Below are 26,417 nucleotides of genomic sequence, written 5' to 3'. Positions count from 1 at the left end.
TAAACATAATTGTCACTGGAATTGTTTTGTATTCAAATAATAGTGAAAGATACTGGTGATCGACAAAAGTTGCTATGTGCTGATCTAAATGTCAATCCCAGGTACGTAGTTGAATAAGTTGATAAATCTTTCAGTACTTACAATTCTTGTAAGCTTGTTTGTTGCTGAAATAAGTTGGTTCCAAGCGCTGAGATATTATTTTGTTGAAGTATTCTGCAAAACAAAATTTAACTGTTTAATTTAATTTAATTGTGAAGCAACGTTGTTTGATTTACAACGACGAAGAAAACTTCGGAACCACAACAAAAAAAGAAACACTCCTTTGCTGAAAGTGAAAACAGTTATTATAAATATTAAATTTATCAAACTGACAAGTCAAGAAACTTACAGCCTTCTGAGGCTAGTAAATAGGTCCAGCTCTCCAGGTTGAATGGTGGGGATCATATTATTGGACATGTCCCTAGAAAAGACAGTCACCAGTTTATCGACCTCACCAATAATCAGTGACTTGACAGTGATAAGAATGGTGAATATACAATATCAAGACTCATAGTGTTTCACAAAACTTTCAGAACCTTTCATTATCACATATAAAATAAATAATAAAGGTAAATCTTGTTCTACACGGGACTCTTGTGCGGTTAAAATGTTTTTAAACGTGACGTTTTAGGTAGTTTTACTGCTCTCCTTCAAGCACCGTAGTTTCAGCTCAACATGGCATCTCAATGTAGTTTACGCATGGGGTACTAACTTGAGGAATGTCTTTAATTTATTGAAGCTCCCTTTCCGACTCTTACAGTAATAAGGCTAACCACTTCATTGACTTTAGAGGAAATACCAGTGGAAAATCGCATATCAATAGACAACTTATTGTACTTTTGAGTTTCTGGGATTTTCTATCAATTAAAATGCTCCATATCAATGATATGGTGCAAATATTACTGGACTCTTAGTGTGTTCTTTTAGAAATTAACGAATCTGATTGCTTCTCGTTTTTAAGTTCTGTTCATGATCGTGACAGTGCTCCTGCAAATGGAAAAATTATCGTTCGGATTTTCAATGAACGATAGTCTCCTTGACTGCAGTTTACCGACTATTCAATCAAAGTAACCCGGAGGTGGAGTCTAATATTTTTTCAGATCTTTGATTCCCCCCCCCCCCCGAAAAAAGAAAAAAAAACAAACTCACAGTTCAATGGGATTTTGATTCCGTAAAGTTCTTGAAGGAAATGTAACCAGCTTGTTGTTCATTAGTTTGCTGCAAGAAAGGTGGCAAAAAGAATTATGGAGATACGTACAAAAAGCTGAATGCCTCCAATATGGCATTCAGTAACTGCAAATATATCGACAATCTGCATTCCTGCTAACCAACCAAACATAACTTCCTATAATTGAATCATAATTAAATGTTTGTTTAATAAATGTTCACATGATAAATTTTAAATTACTATATTTATTCACCACAATGTCAAGAAATTAAACAATCTAACCAATTATTTCTGCCTACTGTTTCAAAATAAGTAAGTCATACTTACATTGTTTCAATTGATACACCTTTTAAAGCATCTTCATGTAAAGATTGTATTTGGTTGTTAGAAAGATCCCTAGAACAAACAAAGATGAGGTCAAATAACAGGATGTTATACAATCTACAACAAACGCAGGAGAATAAATCACGTGTTGTTACTTTGTGACTGTTCTCTCCTTTTATAAGATATACGAATAAAGAAAATTTTATAAATTGATATTTACAGTGTCTCTACGGATGATCCAGAATCTCCAAACAGCTTTCCTGTAACAGCTTGAATGGCATTGTCCTGAAGTTCACTGAGACAATAAAAATGGAATTGAATAAAAAAGCAGCTAATGATAGTTAAATGCCATGTGGCGTGAAAAACACAAGCAACCGAGCACCCCTCCCTCCTCCAACCTTCGAAAGTACAAGGTCTAAACTGTAGACATAACCGGTCTGGGGAATATGCTTTTCTGAGATGTCTCTAAATGTAACAATGTCAAGCTCATTTGACTGAGTTGTCACAATAATAGTTATGAATAGGAATCAAATGGTTCTTTGTTGACTCCTTGTACTTACAGGATTCCATTCCTCACTATGAGCGACAGGAAAGGGTTTTCTTCAAACGTGGCAATCTTGCTGCTATACAGTTCACTAGAATAAAAAAGACATTGGAAAGATCATACTATTATAAATAAATTACAGAGTTCATTGCTACAGGATATTTGCATAGGTAATCACATGATTTCGAAGGCAATTTGAAATAATGAAAACTTTTCAAAGGCTGCTCATTCATTCTAGATTGCATGAGAACGATCATATGATGACTTGCTAATTATGCACTTGAAAAAGTGACCGTTGACAATCTTTGGCTATACATTAATTGATTTAGACAGCGGACAGTGATTATGGTTTTAAATACATCTTCAAAGTTTTCGGAAATTAACTACCCAATAATGTTGGGAAATCTTTGGAAATCTTCAGTTTGATCTTCGGCAATCTTTGGAACTCCCCGGATGGGTTCGAGTGGTCCTCAAAAACGCTGCAAAGTGTTCGGGTGATAATCATTAATTATCTGAAGGGTTCGGGTGATCTTCGGAAGTGTTTGGAAATCTTATTATCTTCGGCTACCTTCAATGACCGTAGGCAGTCCTCAGGTGTCTTCCTATTAACTTCGGAAATTTTCACTGCAATTTACACGCGTATTACAACGTCACTCAGTGTTACACTTTTTGCACTGGTGCTACACTTGAACTACACTGCTGTTAGCAATTACAAAATTAGCAATAGATAATCACTGTATGCAGTATACCAAAAAAAAAACGTCTGCTGTCTGTGAATAAGTGAATAAGTGAATACTTACAGATCCCAAGTAACTGTCACGTCTTTGAATGCTTCAGAGGATATCGTTGTCAACTCCAGTCCATACAGCTCACTAAACACAACAGAAAAAAGAAACACTCAACATGTTGCGCTGGAAATTATAAGCTCTATATATCCTTTCGCTACAAAGAAAAACTTTGGTAGCCCACGACACGCAGTTGTAAAATGTGTTACCTGATCTGCAAACAGTATTTTTTAAAATAATACATAAAATGACTTGGAAAGTAATTGGCTGCAAACAAGAGTGGAGAGGTTCTGCTTTCTATCCTCACTTATTGAATTCCATCAAAAGAAAAATGCTACATTTCAAATACGTAACTATACAACGAAACATCTTTGCATGCAGATATTTGATAGTCTATTTGTACAGTTGAATCCTTCGACAACATCCGCCTGGAAACAGAATTGATTAGCTCTTGCGGAAAAGAGAAGGTTTTCAAAACAATAAACTACCACTTGACTTTTTCGCAGAAGTTGTTAAAACCTACCATAAAAATAAATCAACCAAAAAAATAAAACAGGGCAAAATTGAAAGTTTGTTAAATGCTAATAAACATACAGGTAGCAAATGTCCACATTATCAAAAGCACGAGAAGCAATTTTCTTCAGCACATTTGAGCCAAAGCGCCTGCAAATGAAAAGTAGTTGAACAGTAAGATATATGCACTTAACTACAACTTAATAGTGGATGATCTTGCCTACACACATGAACTCTTTTGTTCATATAGTTAAGCCCAATTTGATGTGAACAAATATCTGCCTATGGTGACTAACAAAGAATCAAGCTCATCAGCTCTAGACACTTACATTGTGCAACCAGATCCTTGTATATTTTGAAAGGCTCCAGATTCAATAGAGGAGATTCTGTTGCCTCCAAAATTCCTTGAATAACAAAATGGAACATTGCATCAAAAGCCATATTTTTCACTTTGTAGAGATATTTACAACACAAATAGATTGTATGATAACATTTTAGAAATACTGTTTTTAAAAACCTTGTGGGAAAATGGCAGGCTAAAAAAAACGCACGTCTGATTGCCTGGGCAAGGTACAATTTTGATCTTGGGCAAGTGTTTCAGTGGAAAATACACAAAAAAGAGCCACAATACAGTATTCCCTTTTGAACAGACTGTTCCCTCCTAGAAAACTCGGGCTTGTTGCCTAATTGTAAATACAAAGTAGGTCTAAAAACAGAAGCATATCAAAATGTTAAAAAAAAAAATTAAAAACCGGATCATTTATGTCATGTAAGTGGTAATGGTATGATCCTACAATTGAGGACTACAAGAAACTGCAATGTCAAAAGTGATGTCAATTTTATTACCATTTTATTAAATTGTATTTATTTATCATTTGCAATTAATTATTATCAATTATTTTAATTAACTAATTATGAAATATAATTATTAAGGTATTTACGTTCAATGCTCGTACGTACCACAGAGTATTTCGTGAAAACTCTGAACATTTTCCTGAGCATGTGACATTAACAAATGTCCCACTGCCAATTGTGGTGATTCTGTTATTTGAGATGTATCTGCGAATGCAAAGTTATGTCTGTTCACGGCTGTTTTGTTTCATTGTTTGGTTTACATCAAGAAGGACAGCAAAAGCAAACTCGAAAACAATCGTCAACAACTAAGATACTGTAGTGTTCAATGCGGCAATCACTTATTAAAAAGAAAACATTTGCCAGAGAGAAAATCAGCACAAAAAATTACCAAGGCAAAAGTCCTGTAAAATGGCTGCAGAACTGCATATTACACTAGAACATGACTTCACTAAAAGCACTCTCCGCGATTCTAGAACTACTTACAGTCTATCAAATAGTTTGTTGTGAAAATCTCCACCCACTGGAAGTGTTGTGAGCTGATTATTCCTAAGGTCCCTGAAATGGGTAATAAAAAAGTGTCACAAGATAAACTACAGCCCATAATGTACAAAATAGAAGATCAAAGACTGCTCATAGCACAAAGTCCAGACAGTTCATTCATCAATCTGGAATAACCTACTAAGCTTTCAAACAATAATCGCAAGACCATGTTAAGGTGTTTGAGCTGAACTTTTAGAAGTAAAAAGCCCTTGGAGTGTCCGCTTATTGCAGGCTTTGTGTAACAAAATGGCTTAATATTGATGTCCGTGTCCGCTTAACAGAGGTGTCCGCTGAATGCAGGTTTATTTTACAGTAAATGTGGGAAGGAAATCTAGGGACTCAAGCTGGTGTCCACTTAATAGGGGGTGTCGGCTTAATATGGCGTCCGCTTAATACAGGTTTCACTGTACGTATAGTTTCCCCCAAAAGGCGTTTTTGACTGATACCCTTACAAAGGAATCGAAATTATTTAAGAAAGATATTCTGCAAAAGAATTTATCTTTTCTAAATGCCACCCACCAACATTTACCCATAATGCAATAACATCATGGACCATTTCTCAATTAGTTACCAAAACAAGGTGTCACTTACAAGTCGTTAAAGGTTGTCATAACTGATAGAGTTCCATCTTCAATAAATGCAATTTCATTGTTCGCCAAATATCTAAAAGGAAGGAAAACACTATTTGGGAACAAGGCTCAAATGTCTACAACATTTTTCACAAAATTTAAAGAAATAAAAAGATAAAATATAATTGACTTTGAATGATCAGTTGCCTGTCGAAGAATTAAACAAGAAGTGTGGTCAGTGAGTATAACCGAGTGCAGACGTTTTCTTTTTTCTATCCAGCATCATAAAGAGTTGAATCTGAACCTACAGCGATCACATTCCTGTGAAATGACACCTTATCTAATTACACTGAAAACGCCAAGTGTACCAGTCCCCGCCACATTATGTTGTGTTTTCGCTGAACGAGAATAATTAACTAAATAATATACACAGGAATGCTATCAAATGCGATCAAATCGTTTAACAACTTTGAGATTTACGTAACTCTTAAAAGGACACTACCAAGGCAATTTTGCTGTGCGTATTTTTGGACAGAACAGATGAGCGAGTACCTTCCTTTGTACAAAGAATATATTAAGATATTACATAAAGCATTGAATGGAGAGCGATTTGTACTTTAAGTTTGAATGGAGAGCAAATTGTACTTTTTGTTTAAATGATTTTCCACGTCTTGCTTGGAAAATCTGAAAACAGCTTCTTCCAGACTTTTTCAATTTGGCAACAAAACCTTTTGCGTGCGTAATCTTTATGACATTCCTTCATAGGTACAGTGTACTTACTATGTCTTAATTTTTGAACAAACTAAACTAATATATGAAGATTTCGATCAGTGAGTATAAATGAGTGCAGACGTTTTTCTCTAGCCAGCATCATAAAGAGTCGAATTTCAACCTATGGGCCAGTTTACATGGAGGGAGGGTGCCTCGGCTAACCGGGCTACCCAGCTAACCGAGCTATGTTGGGAAGGCTAACTTCTCATACGTTTCTTTAGAAAACGCATTGAAGCGTTTCCATGCTAGACAGGGTAGCCCACCTACACGGGGCACCCGGCTAGGCGGGATAGCTTTTTACCATGCAAACGGTTTGTGCCGGGCTATCCCAAATAGCCGGGGTGAGATAAACCGCGAAAGCATGGTGGCGCGAGGTGAAGTTTTTCGAAGTTACCATTTGCCAGTGTTATCTGCCGAACAGAATGACAGTCAATCTGAAGAAATTAATGTTATAGATGAGTCACAGGCAGAGAACAGGCCCGTGCCCGTGCAGGAAGCTGAATTAAGCTTTCTTTGTTTCTTTGGTCGGCCATTTTGTTTGTGCTTAGCGGCTGCTCAAAAGATAGCCCACGCAGCTCACTCACCGTCCCGGTTAGGCGAGTTGCATGTAAAGGCAGGCTTTGTGTCAACCTTTCCATTTAACATTAATTTTCTTCTAATGCCTGTAGTAATATTACTCCTAATATTTAAAAGCACACAACACAGTCACGGTAGTTACGAAATATAGGGAAATGTACTTACAGTCCAGTCAATGAACTTAAATCCTTGAACATAATCTTCAAAATCCTGCAAATTTGGTTGTCTTGCAAATACCTGCAATTTACATATTAAATGAAATAACCTTTTTTGTATCATAAATAAAGTATTTATTATTTATTATTATTGCATACTGCTTTCGATATATCAAAATTCAGCTTAGCAGCGAGGCTTAGAGAACACAAACAAAGGAAATTGAATGACCATGTTTATTCATTTCTTTTGTTTGTGTCCTCTAGGCCTTACTATCAAGCTGAATTTTAATATATCGAATGTGGCCTATTAATTGATTGGAATTTTCAGTGGCACACCCCACGGAGAAGTTTTCAGATTGACCTGAAATTTGGAGCGATGGTTTTACAGGGCAAAACTAGAGAACCAGGAGAACAAACTGAGAATTAGAATGGGGACCAACATCAAACTCAACCCACTTATGACGCCAAGTCTACCAATTCGAACCCTGGTCACACTGGTGGGAGGCGAGTGCTCTATCTGCCTCACCATCCTTGCTTCCCAAACAGCTAAAATACAAGCAAGCTTTACTAACTGCACATGTGTCTAGGAGCCAAAGTGAAAAGACTGCTAAAGCAAATGTAAGCAATAGACTTAACTTACAAGGTTTGTAGGTTTGTCAGTCCATGGAATGCAGTATTTGGTACAACGTTGATAAGGTTATTTTGAAGATGCCTGTTAAAAAAAATTACACTTCATTGATTAATTCATTCTGCGCGTCATGCAACGAGGAGAAAGAAAAAGATTGGCAGGTTCTACACTCTCTTTTCACCAACTCCACATTAAACAGCCTTGTCAGAATGTCATAAAGTCTGCGCGTCATGTAACGAGGGGAAAGAAAAAGAGTGGCAGGTTCTACACTCTCTTTTCACCAACTCCACATTAAACAGCCTTGTCAGAATGTCATAAAATGTAATAGAAATCAAACTTTGGTTAGTTCAGACAGAAACAGCATAATCATAGGTTAATGTCGATCTATCAATGATGGAGTCATTAAAACATGTTACCCTCTGTGCCTACCAGCTAATTTAACCTGCTAAACGAGTGTTTATGAAAGTCTCACAAGAAAACAAAGATTTGGGTAAGTTTGAAGGAGCGCAAGGCGGAAAAACGAGCAGATATTGTTGAGGGTGCTAAGTTTTTATTAGCAGTAAAATTTCAGTGACGTAAGTTTTCGTTTCTTAACAGGAGTATTTTGTAACAATAAATAGTTATAACTTAACTCATGAAACGAAGTTGAGTTTTTTTAATTCTTTTTTTATACTTACAGAGATGCCAGCTGTGTCAAGTTTGTAAACTGGTTTTCGTGTTTGAAATTGAACTTGTTGTTTGCCATGTTGCTGTAATGACAAAAAAAAAAAAAAAAAAAACACACAAACAGCCACATCAGCGAATGACATCAATTGAAGACCGCCACGTCATTTCCAACTTTTTGAGACATCTTTGACAAACTTCTGATCAGTATCATCTCAAGAGCTATAAGAGATAGAATTCTCAAACTCCAACTTCACTTTAGGCCGCAGCACACTAGCCGATTTTTTGTCAGCCGATAAAAAATCTTCACTTGTCGGCTAGTGTGCGGTAAATTCAGACAAATCTGCGACAAGATCGGGGCTTGTCGGGCGATATCTGACAGTGCTAGATCTCAAAACGTCTTCTCGGGCCTTGTCGGGCCTTGCCGGCTAGTGTGCGGTGGACGCAGACTATTTGTCGGGGCTCGCGCGCGCTTCAACCAATTAGGAAATGTCATGAGAGTCACGTCACTGGAATAGGCGCCATCTTGATTTTGCATGACTCGGCCCCGAGCCTCAACAGGATGTGTCGCGACAGAAAATCGGCCCGTGTGCGGCAAGCTGATGGCCCGACAAATTTTAACCTGATTTGACTCCGACAAAAAATCTGCAGTTCTACGACAAAAACATCGGCTAGTGTGCGGCAGCGTTTACTGATGATTGACATCTCTGCCTCACACTTGCAATTGTCGCTAGTTTAAACTGTAGCCATTAGAAACTTGTCAGAAGGTTGTCAAAAAGTTATTTGAGAGCTTTGTCAAGTGGGAATGCTACGGCAGCTAGAAAAATTATTGAAATGATAAACCGGCAATGTTCAAGCACGTCCACAGCAATAATGCCTAGAACATGCAAGTTTGCATAGAGCTAAAATACTAACTATTACATTATACGCTTTCAGAAACTGGGATTGTATTTAGCGTTATAAAACTCAATATGAGCTAGGGTGTCGAGGGATCCCTTCTTCACTAGAAATCTGTTCATGAAAGGTTACTGACAGTGAAGCTCTTTGCAAAGCAGGGGAGGATAAGTGCAATCCAGGGTTACAATCTGCAAAGGATGTGACCATGAGCAGAAAGACGTTTCATGAAAATCATAAGGCACAACTGGAAAACGATCCTGTGATATCTAGTGATTGGGCATCTAGTGGAAATTCTCTGGCAACCCCGCTCCTCTTAACCCTAATTTAATGTTGTACGGAGGCTGTAGTCTGTGCACTTTTAGATATAAAAACCATCAACATTATTTGAGGGGAAAGAGGTTAATGTATATATGCTAGAGACAAGCATTCTCCACCGCAGTGTCTCGACACATTTCACGCCAATGGAAAGTGCAGTAGTCAAAACCTTCACAAGTCTACCACTATGTAAAGAATGTGATAGTTCTTACATTTCTAATATGCCATCAGGAAAAGCCCCATTCTCAACAGCAACGATGTCATTTGATTGGAGATAACTGTCGGTTAAAAGCAAAATAAAACACAGGTCAGTTACATTTCTATAAATTTACTCCACAGGACAACTGACAAATGTTGTGCAAAGAAAGCCGAATATTCAAGTAGCTAATTACCTCCAAAGTACATGACTATTGTAATCTTGAACACAATAACTTAGACACGATTTCTCCAAAGACATGTTAGATAATAAAGGAAAAAGTCAAATTGAAATCTACAAAAAAACAAGGACTGAAGCCATGAGAAAGTGATTAGATAGCAAGTTTAGCTCAAAACCATGTACAAATCAAAAATATAGAAACCTGTGCTCACTGAGCAGTTAAGCATCATGATGAGAATGCATATAGATATCAACACACACAACCCGCCTCTTGTCCCCTTAATTTACCAAGAATTCTTAAAGATTATGGATAGGGTGGTCAAGAGTATCACATCAATGTTATACTTACAGATTGCGCAGAGTATCCAGTGCTACAAATGTTCCTTGTAGAATGTATGTGAGAGAGTTAGAGCGCAAATCCCTGAAAACACATTAAGATGCAATCAAGCAATAAGTGGTAGCTTAAAATATTCTAAGCCTTGATAGCTTGCCTTTTCAAAACTGAATGACTTTTTTTTTTTTTTTTTCCATTTTTATACTGACTTCTGAACACAGGTTTGGACGAAACTCTCCCACCTTGCTGAAAATGACATCGGCTTCTGTAGACTACATTATTGAACTTCCCCCTTGAATCTCTAAAATCTCTAAAATCTTGCAAAGATCCTTTATTAAAGGATCTTGTAAAGACCTTTGCAATGTTCCTCCAAGACCTTGAAAGATCTTGGCAAAATCCCTGAGCCAAATCTTTGGAGACCCTAGGCTGGCAAAAATTTAGATCCCAATGATTCTTGACCAGGGTCGCAATTTTTCACAACCTTTACATACATTACTTACATTACTTTCTTTACCCTCGGATTTCAGAGTAGCTTATGCAGCTAATATCTCCGAGCATTTAACCATCAGATGAGAGATAGACCACCACACGGGAACTACGTCCCCTACTCTTTTCGATCATACTGCGTAACAGTGAAATGAATGCTTTTGCAAAAACGTCTTCAAACATCTGGTAAGCTAGCCATGGATGAAATCAAAAGATGACAGTTCAGCAAATAACTGAAAATGTAACACTTTTTTTACATACAGTTGACTGACAACTGGCAAATGGCTTTTCCCTTGCACAGCTAATGGAACATAATGAAAACTGTTACTGTCCAGATGCCTGCAATAAAATAAGAAACCTATGTAAGCAACTAACTTCCCCTTGCTATTTCACAGTCGCATAAACTGAGTTTTAAAATGATTCTGGAACTGCTTTGATTTTGCTTTAATATAATGCTTTAGAAAAGGATTTAAATTCTCGCACCACTTATTCAACCAAATGCAGTGGACATGAAAATTCAAAACATTCGACTCAAACGTGCAGTCACACTGGAGTACGTTTTGGGACTGCTTGATAATGTCAAACCAATGAACTAAACTTATCCCTTTTGTTTTCCCTTGTTAATTCAACAATTTCGTATTAAGCTAATTCATCAAATATCACCAGTTTCGAAACACGCATGCATGATTTTTAAAATCGACCATTTTGTAATCTTAGTGAATTCAAATAAATTAAACCATGATTCACGCAACAGTGAAGTGTTCTCAGTGTCAAAGGGAGTTCAGGCAACTAGAAAATTCCCTTCAGTACATTTTTTATCCTCCACAGTAGATATTTGTGTTTTTTTTTGAGTGCTAAATCAATAAATTGCCATAATTCGATTAGACTAGTCACTATGTTTGCTTTTGCTTTTTGCTTGGTTTGTGAAAAGGCAAAGCGTGCAACAGACAACCGACAGTACTATTTCTTGAAACAGACACAATACTGAGTGTGAGGGTAAGGAAGACAAGTCAAAACAGTGAAAAGAATTGTAACCATTGCTAAGCATAGTAACTGAAGCCACTTACAGTATAGTTAAACTGGACAGATTCCTAAATGCCTCCGGGTGAACCGTGGAGTTAGTGAGCTGGTTGCCTGAGAAGTACCTGCAAACAATAAAAAACAGTTAAGGTATCAGCCAACCTTCAGGACCGTCCTCGCGCGGATCGCTTTAGTGCCCTCGTTTTTCATATAAACCCCCTACAAACTACAAATTTTCTGAAAGCTTAATAGTTCCAGATTATGTTTCTGAAAGTGAGTTCTGAATTTTTCTACAAGCCATAGTACCAATAAAATTGAACATATACAGGGCGGCCACTTCAGATATATCAATGTGTGTGAGCCCCGTTAAAACAAAATAAGATTACAAACTGCCAAAATACCCCATCTGCTTGTAATACAAAATGTAAGATAAAATTATCAGGAATAAAATGTGAAAAATTGACATGACTTATAGATTTCACCCTCGGCTGACAATTTTTTACACAACCTGTATTGTACATTTGAAAATTTTTGTTGTTATTGCCATGGAGAGAAACGTTGTGGGTCAGCATGCTACCCATAGACATATTGATGAAGCACATCAGCCAATCAGAGTATGCTCTTTGTTGAAGCTATATTATTATTTTACAGTAAACAATTCTGAATCTCCTAGTGTGAATATAACAGATGTGAAAATGTGTAACCATGACATGTTAGTTGTGCAACTTACAACTGTCGAACATTATCAAGCAGCCACAGATCCTCTTCTTGGACACTTGATATTTGATTGCGGTGGACAAATCTACCAAGAAAAGAGTGTCAACGGTTTATTTTAAAGAAAGAGTGACTCTTAAGTGACAACACAACAACACATCTATGTGAAGTCAAATACTAAAATTCAAGTTAGTACCGGTGTACATTGTACCAACAATCTCGGCAACTAAATTTCTATGATCACAGTGTGTGTTTCGAAAAGTAACACTTAGCAAGAAAATGGAAGAGTCTAACTTACAATCGTTGCAAGGTCCTGATTCTTTCAAATGGTTTATGAACACTTTGCTGAGTGCTGAAATTTAAAAAGTTTTATTAAACGGTAGACAACAATTATACTCAGACATGTAACAGTGCTAAATTAATGCACTGGAACCGTACAACACGGTTCATTAATGCTACTGAACAAAAGATGCCCACAATAGCATCAGAATGGGACATAGGTGTAGAGCACCATATTTTGTAGATGTTGCGACCATTGATTCCACCTAAAGAGGATATGAGCCGTTTACAATTCTCTAAACAACTAGTGTGGAATCCACTACACCACAAATTCAATCTTCCAAAAGAAATGTTGAAATATTTTCAGTTTTAAAATTACTATCAAAAACTGATAATAGTTTAACAGATATTTTAATTTGGTACTATATACTGAGGTTATAAATGTATAAATTAATATAAAATGACTTACGCATGAAGATCTTCAAGTAATGGTGAGAAGTCTGAACTGGCAAAACTCGACAATGAAGTAATACGATTATTTTCTAAATGCCTACAAAAAAAAGCAACAGATTGCCAGCATTGAAAATACAAATTTAATCACCAACTAAGGTGTAATGGACATAATGGATATCAAAGAAGAGATATTAAGATCTACTTTTAGTTATTTTCACCGGATCCTTCCAGCGTCTTAATGTCACCCATCTATTCAGTGGGCAAACAAAGTCAAGTCCAATAGCCTAGGGCTAGTAGATTTTGTAGTCAGGCCAGTTGATTCTGTCCTTTACTTGCCAGAGAGGCAATTGAAGTTTCTTGAGAAAAAAACTAACATTCAGGCTTTCTGGTCAGTAAACATAGTTACGGCAGGCACTCACAAGTACAAAAGAGATGGCAATGGTGAAGATGACTGTGATAAAGCTGGATGAGGAAAATTTGTCAACAGATTGTCATTCAACCATCTGAAAAAAGAACAACATTGCAAAGATGCAATTGCAATTAGGAAACTTGTAGAAGACACACAAGAATGTACAATCAAGATTACTAACTGGTTCACAACATTGTAGGCGACGCATACAAAACAAATTGTGCCATGACTAAAATTATAGCTGGCATCAATTTTACAGTGTCTAATGGCCCCCTCTCTATAAAACATCTCTCCATATCTACAATGGCCAGTTAATTCTATTTGTGGGTGGCTGCAAAGGAATCTTATGCACTACATAACCTTTGGAATGAACATTCTACACTGGTACCAAACCATAGTGAAATCACCAAATTCTTCATGATGTCAATAAAACTGTAAGAATTCGATTTTCCACTGCTGGTATACTTACAGATCTTCCAAAGCAGGCAAGTTTTTGAAGGCATTGTGCATCACATATCTCGTCTGGTAAGGACTTTGCTGTTGCATTAAAATTCTAAAAGGAAACATACCAGCATTACTCCTGCATAACCCTACTCAGTGCTCAAAACCAGCTTGCCCATCACACAAACAGCTCTGAAATTTGGCTTGCCCTGAGCGAGTATTAGTTTACCCTTGTTTTGATTTGGTTAGCAAACAACTTTCCTGGGCCCTTGACCATGGGGCAAGTGAAAATAAGTTGTCGTCCCAGGTGACCATATTGTACTTTTTTTCTGCTACTAAGAGCTAACCACTGCACAGACAGTGATAACAAAATGACAAATTAAATAATCTGAGATGACTAATTAACATGTGATGTGTCTTCTTTTCCTTCAATAGAGTGCCATCAGTGCCTTTAGACTCTCATAAACCAGCGATTGGAGAATAGTTAACAACTCCATACTCTAGAAATACAAACAACTGTAACAGAGACCTAAGCAAGGAAGATATTATTATTAACATAAAAACTCCCTCAGTCATGTTTTTATTCTACTTACAACACTCTCAGCTTTGGAAGATTTTCAAATGGACTGCTGAACGATTCTGCCGTTATGGTTTCTAAACGGTTCCCTCGGAGATCACTACAGAAATCAAGATATATACAATCTAAAATTACTGACAAACTACAGCTGTTAAACAGTTACAAACAATCCAAGGAACTCTGCAATGTAATTAAAAAAAATTCAGGACAACAAGGTGGTAATTAATGGCGGCTGCCCACTTTGGCTAGAGTATCAATTTGGACTTTGTGGGGGAGGGGAGTGCATGCTGTGATTTGGTTTCGTATCCCTTACAGTTTGGCCTGGGTTCATACAATTAAAGAGGAAAGTTGGTAACAGTTTCCAAAACTTCCCAGCACTGGAACTTTAATGGACCAACACTGCCACTCTTAATCAGTTGATTGTACAGTGATGGTATCAAACATGCCGCCAATCATTGGTGAACAAGTTGTGGTCATTTTGGTAAACTGCAATTACACTCTTTATTTCTCTGAGTAGTTTTGCAAAAAAAAGGTTGCCTGATGGCAGGTTATCATTTTCTGGGCATAAGAGGTTGCAATAGCAACAGTATGCACATAATCTGTTGAAAACACCTTTAAATTATGCTTGAGGTGCTAATACTTCAAAATTGTGCCTGGGGACACCCAATTTTTATTAATTTAGAAAATTTTGATTTATAGCATACCAAATTTTCAGGAAATCTACAAGTGGAGTTCACAACCATCTTCAAATTGAACCCAATCCATAGAAACTTTCAAAAGTGTAAGAAATGACAAGAAAGATGTAAACTTACAGATGTAAAAGCTCTGGAATTTCATAAAACACATTAGCACCAATGGTTTCCAAATTATTCACGTGTAACTCACTGGATAAAGAAGAAAATAATAATATAGTAATAATAATACATTGTAATAATAATAATAATAGTAATAAATTATTGTCTATTTTGTTGACACTGACAGGACTATATCTCTTCAGGGTGACAGACAACATTTGCTGCAAGTCATGAAGAAATTCTCTTTTCCAAGCAAATTGCAAGTTCATCATAAATTTTTAGTTTCTACTTAACGTGTCAGTTTCCCTGCACCGCTTTTGTTCTTCGAGAGAACATCTCCCTGCTAACTCACCACATACTAAATTAAAAATAATGAACACATTTGAAACGATGCGATACCTGGTCTGGAAGAAATATCCTTCTGTGCCAATTTGTATCTTAAGCAGCATAATTGGCTTTATCAATATTATGCTTAATGTAAGTATCACCTTGTTAAACTGACTTTATTTGTATCATTACTTCATTAGTGGCTAATCTTGAAAATTGATGACTCTAAGTTCCAGATATGAGAAAGATTGCGGGTCAAAAAACAAGATCAATCCAGCGAGTCAGCTATCTGACACAACAGATAAAGGAAAATGTCTGACCACTTAGTGTGACTGATAAAAATATTGATGACCCATTGGTCAGGAATTTGTTATTGACACCTTTCCAATAAACGTAACTGGAAATACCTGTAAGTAGCTAAAAAGTGGAACTGGGCATTAAGTAACAAAAAAGGCATGAAAAGCAATTAATATTACCTAATAAAAAAAACAAACAAACAAACTGCTTTACTGATACTTACAGAACTTTAAGATGGATTAAGTTGGAGAATGCCCCAGTAGAAATGGCTGAGATTTGGTTGTTGCTTACATTCCTAAAATGTATATTTGAAGTTAGAAAAACATACTGTCTAGTTATTTATTTTCTCTTTACAAAAATAAATAAATAAATTTCACTTATAAGAGAATAATTCTCTAGTTAGGAATCTTTTTGCAGGTCTATCAGGACTTTAAAATGCAATTTCTACTGCTGTTGATGACAGCAACAAGGATGTTGTTGTTATTGGTGATGATAATGATAATGACGACAACGACAAAGATGATGATGATGATGACCATGAAGACAACAAAGATGACGAAGATGATGATAAAGCATTAATCAGCAATGTTATAGTTTATGAATATCACTGTTCACTCAGTTTCAGGAAATAAACCCTACGCTTGTAAATAATTTTGAGTTATTCAAATTGATTCTGAGTCTTCTCTGTAGTTGTTTTATACAGCTGCAACTGTACTTAGTATACCTCTGAATAAGAAAAAAGAAAACTCACAAGTGAACAAGCTGGGAGTCATTTCCAATGAAAGGTCGCATGTTAGGAACAGTGAGGCTGTCAATCTCATTCTGATCTACAGACCTGCCAACCGCAAGCAAGAAAGCTTTCAATCAGTTACATTTCCTTGTTATCTTGTTAGATTGTTTCTTACAAACAATTGGAAATGGTCAAGTTCCACCAAAGACTTTTTTTATGAAATGGTTATTTCTAACTGTGATCACATATAGTTACTAACTATGCTGTGATCACAGCTTTTTTTTAGAGTTTCACGCTTCAAACCAACTGCTATTTACAGGGGTTCACAAGTGTAAGGACTAGATGGTCTATGAGTTATTGGGTGGCCAGAGGTCACATCAAGTTGAAGGTAGATGCTGTAGAGATGACTTAGGCACATGTATTTAACCCATATGAATGGCACAACATTCAACTATGGCACGGTAAAGGTTAATTGTCATTTATGATGACTCAAAATCATCTTTTGGAACTAGCTGTATTCAATATTTTACTTTGGCTAGTACCAGCAATTAACATATCCTTAATCAGTACTGAAAAAATACATTTCTCTTGCAATAACTGATACAAAACATTAACAGCTACTTAACACTAACTGAAGAAATCGCTAACTTATGGCTATCAGTATAAAAAGAAGTATTACTGTACTCACAGATATCGTAGTGACTGGCAGTTTATGAAAGATCCACCAGGGAACTTCTTTAACTTGTTCTTGCTAAGGGCTCTGTAACACAATAAAGTACAAAACTGTGGATCTTTTTGCTGATGTCAGGCTTAAATTCTGATTTTTTTCATATTTCAAACAAAAAATCAACCACACCACTCGATTTATCGAGGTTCCATTAGAATCCATCGCAAGCTCATAAAAATATGGGAATGGGAACCCTAACTTGCCAATTTGTACAAAGAAATGTATGCGAAAAATTGTTGTCATTGCATGGCATTGGTACAAAGGTCCATTTATCCAATTTACACTTTATTTGTCCATTTTACATTTTGAGTACACACTAAGCATCTTTAACACAAGTCTTCAGGTTTCACAAATCAGATTTGTACTAAATGCTAGTCCAAATGTTACTATTTACAGCTTGAGTGCCACACATGTGTACTTCAGGACAGTATGGGGTGAAAATGAGTTGTTTAAAAGTGCTCCAAAGTGCAAAAGTGGAGCACATTTTCAAAGTTGGCTTAACCCATGGATGGGATGACTTGCCTTCCTTTCACATATTAATTCGCCAATGAAATGTGTCACTTTCCAAAAGCACTGCTGAATCTAGTTACATTCAATTCATATTTCATTGCATGAAAGTGATGGTATGTTAAATGACTCTGCTGCATTTCTGGAATAGCGCGAAAGCTGGAACCAGATTCATGAAGTCCCCCTGGGTAAGGATGTATCCTGATAAGTAATTGACTGTTTCTACACACAAGTTGGTAAAGGTGCATTCAGATTTTACCAAAGGAGAGCCGCATGGATCTAGCCTTGAGTTCATCTTAAATTATTCATACTTACATGTATTCTAGGTTGGGTAAATCAAACCATTCATTCGGAATCCAGTCAATCTCATTCTCAATCAGAATACTGCAGATAATAAATTAACTTCAAGTTTATTTTCAACTGTTCCATGGTACTGAGATGGCACACAGGTAAGGTGCATTAATTCAGTACTGTCTTTAAGCTAATTAGAGTGGCTGTTGTATTTTGGAGTCCTGTGACTTAGGACCATCAACTAAGTGGTTTCATTTGAAGGGATTTTTTCACGGTTTGGTGCATATGCAAGCTGCATCTGCTAACAACACATTTAGGTACTAAATAGGAGCTGGGATAATTCACTGTTCATTCTATAACATACTCTTGTAAGATGGATTACTGATCAACTAGCAGTTAATTTTTCAGCTAATTTACAGGAAAGTCAAACACATGTTGAACTGAAGAAAACTTACAGCTTCTGAAATTTACTGCAGAATTGCTTGTATTTTAAGAATTTAATTGATATAATTATGAAAATTAATTAAGTCAGCAGTATACTTAACAACAAAGGAATCAACAATTGAAAGAAATTTGACTCACATTCTAACCAAAGCCTTTGGCAAGTTGGTGAAGTTGTGGATAAACAGTTGGATTTTATTTGCATACAAGTCACTGAAAGGGAGATATAATAGGTTCATGTGTGTAAACATGGCTAGACTAAGTATAACAAAAATTTTGCTGTGTTTTAAACACGAAATAGCAATGGCACACAATGGCACTATTGCTAAGAATTATTGTGGGATATAGGAGTCTATAGACCCTATTCACAAATGGCTGCCAATTAAAAATTCTTTTGGAAGTATTAAAATTAGCCCAACTAACCTCGTTTTTGAGTAGATGATTCAAAAGAATTTTTATGTTCAAACGAGGTTAGTGGGGTTAATTAAAATGCATACAAAAGAATTTTAAATTGGCAGCCATTTATGAATAGGGTCTACATGTATAATGGTTAACCCTAGCCTTACAATTATTGAAGGCTAACTTCTGTCAGGTCAGTGATATTTAGGCTCATCTGAGTGCTATTTAGGCTCACCCTAGTGCCATTTCATCATTTTGCCATTTCATGTTTAAACATCACCCCAAATTCTTCTTTCACGTTTTAAAAATTGCATTTTCTAAACTGATCAGTAAGTGACAAATTATTCTTCCAGTCAGTTTACTTTAATTTACCAACTAGCATATTAAACTGAATTAATTCCATTCATATTCCTTAAATCATATCACACCCTTACTATACAGCTTTACTGTTCTGCAAGAAAATATAACTCTGATTGATTTCCTTGGTATTCCAAATTTTGGAACACAGACCCCTAAGCAGACCATTCAATATTAGTCTCAACAAATTTCTTCTTCGCACCTTGTACTTGTAAAAGACAACAGTTTATTGTTAAGCTGAATTTATTTCCCTTCATTGGCTGTCAGACAATATCAGTTAAAAGGTTTCAGTTTACAAAAGCACCCTGAAACCAAATATACTTGCAGTACCCTCCAACTTTGGTTCATGCTCACTAAGAATGGATGCTAAAATTATTGGCAGAGTTTTAAAAGAGCTACAGACTATAATTGCCACTAAAATTCTAACCTAATGGGAGATATAAAACTAATTATTCCCTGTATTCTTGGAAACCTAAGAAGCTTTTCTTTCTGATTTTTTTGCAAAAGAAGTCTCACAAAATTTCCTTATCATTGATTACAAAATAGGAGATTTGAATTTTTGGGCAAAACTGAGGAATACTGATATACCTTCAAAGGATTCTTTAAAGGCAACAAAGTGGCCATAACAACAAGGTGATCATTAATTTGTAACAGGGTAGTGATAAGGCTGGGTCATCATGTACACTTACACGAGAATAATTCAAGACACTAACAAATGATGAAGTCACTTACAGCTCTTCCAGTGCAGCATTCTTTGAAATATCTGGAAAGTCAGTCAGTGCATTTTCAGCCAAATTTCTGTGGAGCAAATATTAAAATTTATACATGGGAGTGACACAATGCATAGTTCTCATCCACAGACACGTTTGTGAATCCTGTTTAGATTTACTAGATTTTTGAATTTTTTAGTGGAGTTTTCTCAAGATGATTCAGCTACAACTGTATTATAGAAAATGCTCTGATTAACTGCAACAAACAATTGGCCTTGCTTTATTATGATAGTTATTAATAATTATTTTACTCTTATTATGACTTGCATTTTAAACTTGCATTGTGTAGAACTATATGGAACTTGCATTTACAAGTACTTTATACTTACAATGTCTTTAAACTTGTCAAGTTGTGAAAAGCTGTGGCATCAATATATGCCAAGCCAGAGTTGAAAATTGTTCTACAAAATAGTGAAGACAATGGTCAATTGATGTACATTTTATTAATGTATTGTAGCTATGCCACAGCTATGTACAATTTTATACAAAGTCCAATTGCCACCACCTCTGGCGTTGCACTCTATTAGCCATATAGTAGCCATTTAATTATTTTTAAAGCCCTTTTAAAATATATTGTACATACAAATGTACTAGTTAAAAGTAGCTAGACTTCCCTCAGGCTGTTGGTTTTGCTATTGGCAAGGACATTTCTCACTAGCTATTAGGGTTACATGTACATATATACATGTGTAACTCGATCCAAGCTCATAGAAAAGAAATGGAGAATTGCTAGTGTATACATATAAGAAATGGATACAATTTTCTATTAACAGGTTTATGAAAAGGTCACCTTTCTCTGTCAAAAGTGGTATATAAAAGAGTTAGTAGTCTGGACCCTTGGACAGAACTCGGTTTCTTGTAGCAAAAAAACTGTCTACGTTGGTACGTCACCTGCTCACAGCAAGGACTTCCACATAAAAAGGACGGGGGTGCTCATCAGAAATTTCGAAAAGAATCCCTAAGAGGTACCAAAATCCTGTTTTGTGGGTGTGGCTTGAAATGTTTTTTCACCCCCAAGAGGTACCAATTCTAAAACAACAATTTTCTCCTCGAAGTCATTTCTTCTCAGCTCAAATACCCTGAAAAGTAGTGCAAAAGCTCCAGCTGTGGACCCATTGAGGCTGAACACCCTACCAAAACCAAAAGGTACCAAAACTGCGCTTTTAATCCCTAAAAGGTACGACAAGCACCCCTGTCCTTTTTATATTGGAGTCTGCCCTGAGCACCTGCCTCCCCTCGCCCTCCACTAGGGCTACCCTTTTCCAAGCCCATTGTGTTTCATAACCATTTTTGATAGGTTTTCTTCAGTTTCTGATTATACATTTTACATCTGGGTGGAAAGAGGCAGTCTCAGAGAGCAGCTGTGTATGTCTCACACAAGAATGTTTACCTGCAATGCCTCAACAGCAGCATATTTACAGATCCTCAAAAATGTGTACAACTTTAATTTGCAAAGCAATTAATACTGTGAAGTAGTATGTCTTTTTCTTTTTCTTTTTTAATCCAAATCTTATTTGCATTGATCAACTCCTTTCTTCAAGTCTTATTTTTTCCTTAGACAGTATATTTCATGCACAAGTGAATGGTGTATTTTGCATATTCTGGCTGGTTAAGCCAAAGAGAACAAAATACGGCTTCCCATTTTGCTTTGGTAAACAAAAACATATACACTGGTATATACTAAAACAGTTATTCAGCCTCAGTCCCAGTCAATCAATCAATCAATCAATCAATCATTCAATCAATTTGTTCATGTCAAAACATGGGATGAGATTGCCCTCCATATCAAAGGCTCAAGTATGGTATGCTTGTTAATGAACAATTTAATTAATGATTTCATGGAACTGATAATGAAAGCGGCAGATATTTACCACCTTTTCAGAACATGATTGTGAAATTATTTTACATACATGTCTTCAATAGTGACTGCAAGGTCCTCAGTGCTCAGCTTCTCTACCGCTCTGTTCCTAACGTTTCTGGAAAACAAATTTGACATATCAACAAAGATGTCAATGGACATACACACAGCATTTTTCCAAGTGTCACTTTCCTATGGTTTTGCATAATTTTGCCGAAAGCTTACAATATCGTATCTGAACATAAAAATTATGAACAATTATAAACATGACTGCAACGTTCTCTGATGAACAAGTCACATCAAAGAGAGCTGTTTGCTCTCATCTGAGATCTTTTAGCTCAGGTGCATGATCAAGAATATTTTTAGGTATAACAACATGAGGAAAAAGATCAGTTTTTTCCTTATGTTGATATATTCATGTTGTTATGTTGTTAGCATGTCCCATTTATGTCAGCATACATGTTCACTCTGCAATCATTAAAAGACATAACATCCTTCTTATGCCCTTATGTTTATGCCGTTACATCTACATTTATTGAGTCAGCAGAAACTATATACAGTTATCATGCTAACTTTTAAATAACATAAGAATAATAAAATAATGCTAATTAAAATATCACACGTAATAGAAAAATACACATATATGTATAGTACACTGGACAAAACTGTTCTGGAGCAATGTTTTACCACAAAAAATTGAACAAACAAAGTGACATGACTAATTTTGTGATTGTCTTAATAAACTCACTAAATTCCACACATGGAAAAATATTTTTATATGGATCACACAAGAAAGGCTTGCATTACACCTTGTCCAAATTTGGTAACAGAGTCACAAAGTATGTAAAATCACTTGATTTGTGAGAAATGAGTCAAATGTAGAGTGTTGTTTTGCCAAGAAACTCTTTACGTGCTGGTGGATTTTTTGGCAAGATTTTGACACAAAAGCATGAGAAAGACTTACAACTTTATTTGGCCACTGAAATACGATACTCTCTTCAGAGACTGATCTTCTTTAAACTGGCTTTAAACTGATCTTGCCACTAGACCAGACTTCTGCTTGTTTTGAATATGGCTGCCTTTAGCTCGCACTTCGCACAAGCCACAATTACACAAGATGAACTGCTGTGTTAAAGCGTGATCGGCCGAGAACTTCAGACACTGCTATTTTTGCTTTTAGGAAAGTTTTCGAACCTTTTTCTGGGCTCATCTACCAGGAGCTTGCCATTTTCTCACAATTTCTTGCTTAACGAACTCGAAATAACTTTCTTAGGTTTGCCTTGTGGCTTTTAGTGGTAGCATCACGACTTGAATCTTTGCTTCTCTAAACTGTTAATGTAATACAGGATTACAGTGCTGTTCAGATGGATATCACTCCTTCTTCATAGGATCTCGTCTAATTTGTGAAAGAATTCCACAAACACGCAACGATGTTCTTTGCACAACAACACTGATCTAACACTACCATGTCAATGTAAACTATGATTATTTCCTTTCTCAGCAATCGCATGATTTTCCGTACTTTTGTTATTCATTCCACAACTTTAGATTCTCTGTAACTCAAGTCTTCCTTGCGTGATCGATGTGAAAATAAATTTCCATGTGTGGAATTAAATAAAGTTTAAGATGCTCACAAAAATTATTTGAATCGCTTTGCTCGTTTTAATTTTTTGTCATAAAACGTTGATCCTGAACAGTTTTGTCCACCGTACTGTAGTATAAATATATCTACTTATATAAAATAAGTAATAGTAATTATCGGACCGAGGGAAGTACAATTGACAGGGAGTAATCAAGAGTAATTTCAAAATCGTATAAAAAAATTCAAAATTGGATGAGCGGGAAACGTGAAGCCAATTTTGAATTTTCATTTAAAAGTTTTAAAAAGCGCAGGAAACACTGAGAAGGAAGCCATTAAAGCGCGCATAATCAACATGCAAATAGCGTATGTATCCAATTACCGAATTCCAGTTACAAAAAGTTCAAATTGGATACCTGTAATTGGACACCCACATGATGCCCGCCAATTGCATGACAAATAGGCGCCAGAGAACCAATCAGGATCGAGAAATTTGTTATAGATACAATTATAATAAATATATAAAAATAAATAAATGATTATCATCATATCTATCACAAAATTCTTGATCGTGATTGGTTCTCCTTACACCTATTTGTCATGTAATGGGCACACGATTACGTGGGTGTCTAATTACAGGTGTCTAGTTACAGGTATCTGATTTCAACAAGTCGTAATTAGATACCTGTAATTAGATACTTCACCATTCGCACATTAATTGCATGCGGTTTAATCGCTTTTTTTCTTAATATTTCTTACAGTTATGGAATGCACTACTCACTTTTTCACTCAAAAGAAGTTCTCAAAGGCCGTCAATAAAACCAGGAACATGGAACATATACCGGAACATTCCAGAACATTAAAAAAATTACAATAATTATGAGAAAAATAAATTAAATTAAATAAAGGAATAACAAATGACAGATAAATAAGTAAAAAAATAATAAATAAAAATAAACTGGTATCAGCTTGAAAAATGAAAAGAAATTTTGCTGACAGGGAGTCGCGTGTGTGGCAGGGGATAAAGAACAATTATTATTCATTCAACTGACCGCAATGAGTGGAGGCTCCACTTCTTTGCCAACAATTGTGTCACATGAATTACAGCAACCTGTTAACTCAAGGGTAGGGATTTTGAATATATGAAGCCAAAGCTTACTTCCCTTTCAATATGCACTCAATTAGTATAGACTGAAAGTATGCATGGCCTGTATGAGAGGATGCAAAAATAGCTTCATTTGATCTTCTTTGACTTCTATCTGACATGAATTCCACCAGGTTCCAGACAAAGACCTCATTAACTCTTAGTAACTTCTGGATATTTACAAGATGGCAGATGGCAGATGGCAGATGGCTCATTACCAGACTCTCTTGGTCCTTCAAGATGGCGACCGTGTCATATTCCCTGTCCTGGGGACATTGTGAACAATATCCCCGTGGGTAGTCTCCGCTGACTTCCCTCACCACGAAAAAACAGCAACAGCAAAACAATATGGTGGTAATCAACCTCTTCAACCACATGGAAAAATAAGGGACTGTCACATGATTATATAAACGTATGGCAAACAACTGGCAGGAAAGGATTAATGGGGATAGCTTATACATTCCCTCCAGAATGGTTAAAAGATTAAAGGTGCGAGCCTTCACCCATTGCAGCCATTTGCACTTTTATTTCTTTCTTAATTTTTTTTTTTGCATATTCGGAGCTAAAATAATATGGTACCATTGTATTTACTTATTTCTCTTTTTTGGTTATTCCTTTATTTAATTTTATATATTTTTCTCATAATTATAATAATTTTTTGCATGTTCCAGAAAGTTCCAGAATGTGCGATCCGGGATGTTCTGTTTTATTGACGGCCACTCTCAAAACAGTTTTTTAAATTCAAAATTTGGTTATTGATACAATTAATTAGTAATTGGACCTTGTGTCGTACAATTCAGGGAGTGATCATGCCCATAATTTCAAATCTGCCTCTCGCCATGCGCTCATCTGATTTTGAAATTATTTGCCCAATTTCTCCCTGAATTTTATTCCACTCGGTCCAACTACTAATACTAATACTAATAATTATAATTATAATAAATAATAATTATAAAAATAAAATTCTTTACTAAACTTTACATGGCAACTGTTTACAGCACAAAACTATTTAGTAAAATCAATAAAATTATCTACAATAACAATAATAATAATAATAATAATAATAATAATCACTAGTAGCATCTAACCAACTAAACTTGTAAGTAATTGCTTAATTTGGACTTAAAAATTTGTTCAGATAATTTCTGAGGTTACAACATCAGAGGGGAGACTGTTCCATTCTCTGACAGTTCTATAAAAATAAGAATACTTAAATACATCGTACATAATAGTTAAAATCACATGAGATCCACAGGTTTGAGTTTCTGTGGCGAATTACGGACATTTCGCTCCATGGTTAGATCACTTCAACTCCGCTCCCTCAAACCAAAAGCTGGATCGCTGATCTCCACACAGGCCGAGTTCGTTACCTCACCCAACCGAGTTTGGCAGTGGATGAAAGAACGAAGAACAATGTACATAAGCTTACACGTTGCCTGGAGCGAGCTGACTTGAAGCGATCTAACATGGAGCGAAGTGACCGGATACCTCTGTAGCCGTTAAGTTAACAATTTGTCGACATACCGCATATAAGCGGCTTTGTTTAAGGCGAGAGGCTAGGGATTGCCATTCCAGATCATTCAACATAGAAGTAACACTTGATGTTTATCTATAATCCTCTTTGCAGAGGCGAGCAGCTTATCGATCGATATCGTCCCAAGTGTGTCAGGCTTTATCAGTTATAAATTAAATATACTCATTTGGAGTAAAACAGAGTAAAATCAAGCGCTAACAACCACTAATAATCATGTGGCAATAATTGTTC

At 36.0% G+C, this 26,417-nt stretch overlaps 1 protein-coding gene across 1 annotated transcript in view; it reads right to left on the bottom strand.

The window, feature by feature from the left end:
* Positions 1-26,417, bottom strand: part of LOC110059337 (uncharacterized) — a 70,127-nt gene that overhangs the window by 42,824 nt on the left and 886 nt on the right. The window contains exons 2-35 of the mRNA XM_089278607.1: positions 21,982-22,047; positions 20,401-20,472; positions 20,034-20,099; positions 18,687-18,758; positions 18,129-18,197; positions 17,268-17,339; positions 16,601-16,684; positions 16,073-16,144; positions 15,244-15,315; positions 14,448-14,531; positions 13,883-13,966; positions 13,424-13,507; positions 13,021-13,101; positions 12,571-12,624; positions 12,289-12,360; positions 11,606-11,683; positions 10,800-10,877; positions 10,068-10,139; positions 9,555-9,620; positions 8,145-8,216; positions 7,480-7,551; positions 6,850-6,921; positions 5,360-5,431; positions 4,712-4,783; positions 4,334-4,432; positions 3,703-3,777; positions 3,455-3,523; positions 2,876-2,947; positions 2,092-2,166; positions 1,752-1,826; positions 1,535-1,603; positions 1,189-1,257; positions 389-460; positions 142-213 (exon numbers count right to left, since the gene is read on the bottom strand). Of these exons, the coding sequence (XP_089134733.1) occupies positions 142-213; positions 389-460; positions 1,189-1,257; positions 1,535-1,603; positions 1,752-1,826; positions 2,092-2,166; positions 2,876-2,947; positions 3,455-3,523; positions 3,703-3,777; positions 4,334-4,432; positions 4,712-4,783; positions 5,360-5,431; positions 6,850-6,921; positions 7,480-7,551; positions 8,145-8,216; positions 9,555-9,620; positions 10,068-10,139; positions 10,800-10,877; positions 11,606-11,683; positions 12,289-12,360; positions 12,571-12,624; positions 13,021-13,101; positions 13,424-13,507; positions 13,883-13,966; positions 14,448-14,531; positions 15,244-15,315; positions 16,073-16,144; positions 16,601-16,684; positions 17,268-17,339; positions 18,129-18,197; positions 18,687-18,758; positions 20,034-20,099; positions 20,401-20,472; positions 21,982-22,047 (2,505 nt within the window). The remainder of the gene's footprint in view (positions 1-141; positions 214-388; positions 461-1,188; positions 1,258-1,534; positions 1,604-1,751; positions 1,827-2,091; positions 2,167-2,875; positions 2,948-3,454; positions 3,524-3,702; positions 3,778-4,333; positions 4,433-4,711; positions 4,784-5,359; positions 5,432-6,849; positions 6,922-7,479; positions 7,552-8,144; positions 8,217-9,554; positions 9,621-10,067; positions 10,140-10,799; positions 10,878-11,605; positions 11,684-12,288; positions 12,361-12,570; positions 12,625-13,020; positions 13,102-13,423; positions 13,508-13,882; positions 13,967-14,447; positions 14,532-15,243; positions 15,316-16,072; positions 16,145-16,600; positions 16,685-17,267; positions 17,340-18,128; positions 18,198-18,686; positions 18,759-20,033; positions 20,100-20,400; positions 20,473-21,981; positions 22,048-26,417) is intronic.

The sequence above is a fragment of the Orbicella faveolata genome, unplaced genomic scaffold (assembly GCF_042242905.1).
Source record: "Orbicella faveolata isolate gen_17 unplaced genomic scaffold, um_ofav_v1 contig_46, whole genome shotgun sequence".
Classification (NCBI taxonomy): Eukaryota; Metazoa; Cnidaria; class Anthozoa; order Scleractinia; family Merulinidae; genus Orbicella; species Orbicella faveolata.
The sequence above is the reverse complement of the archived record's forward strand: the minus strand, read 5'-3'. Positions and strand labels throughout refer to the sequence as shown.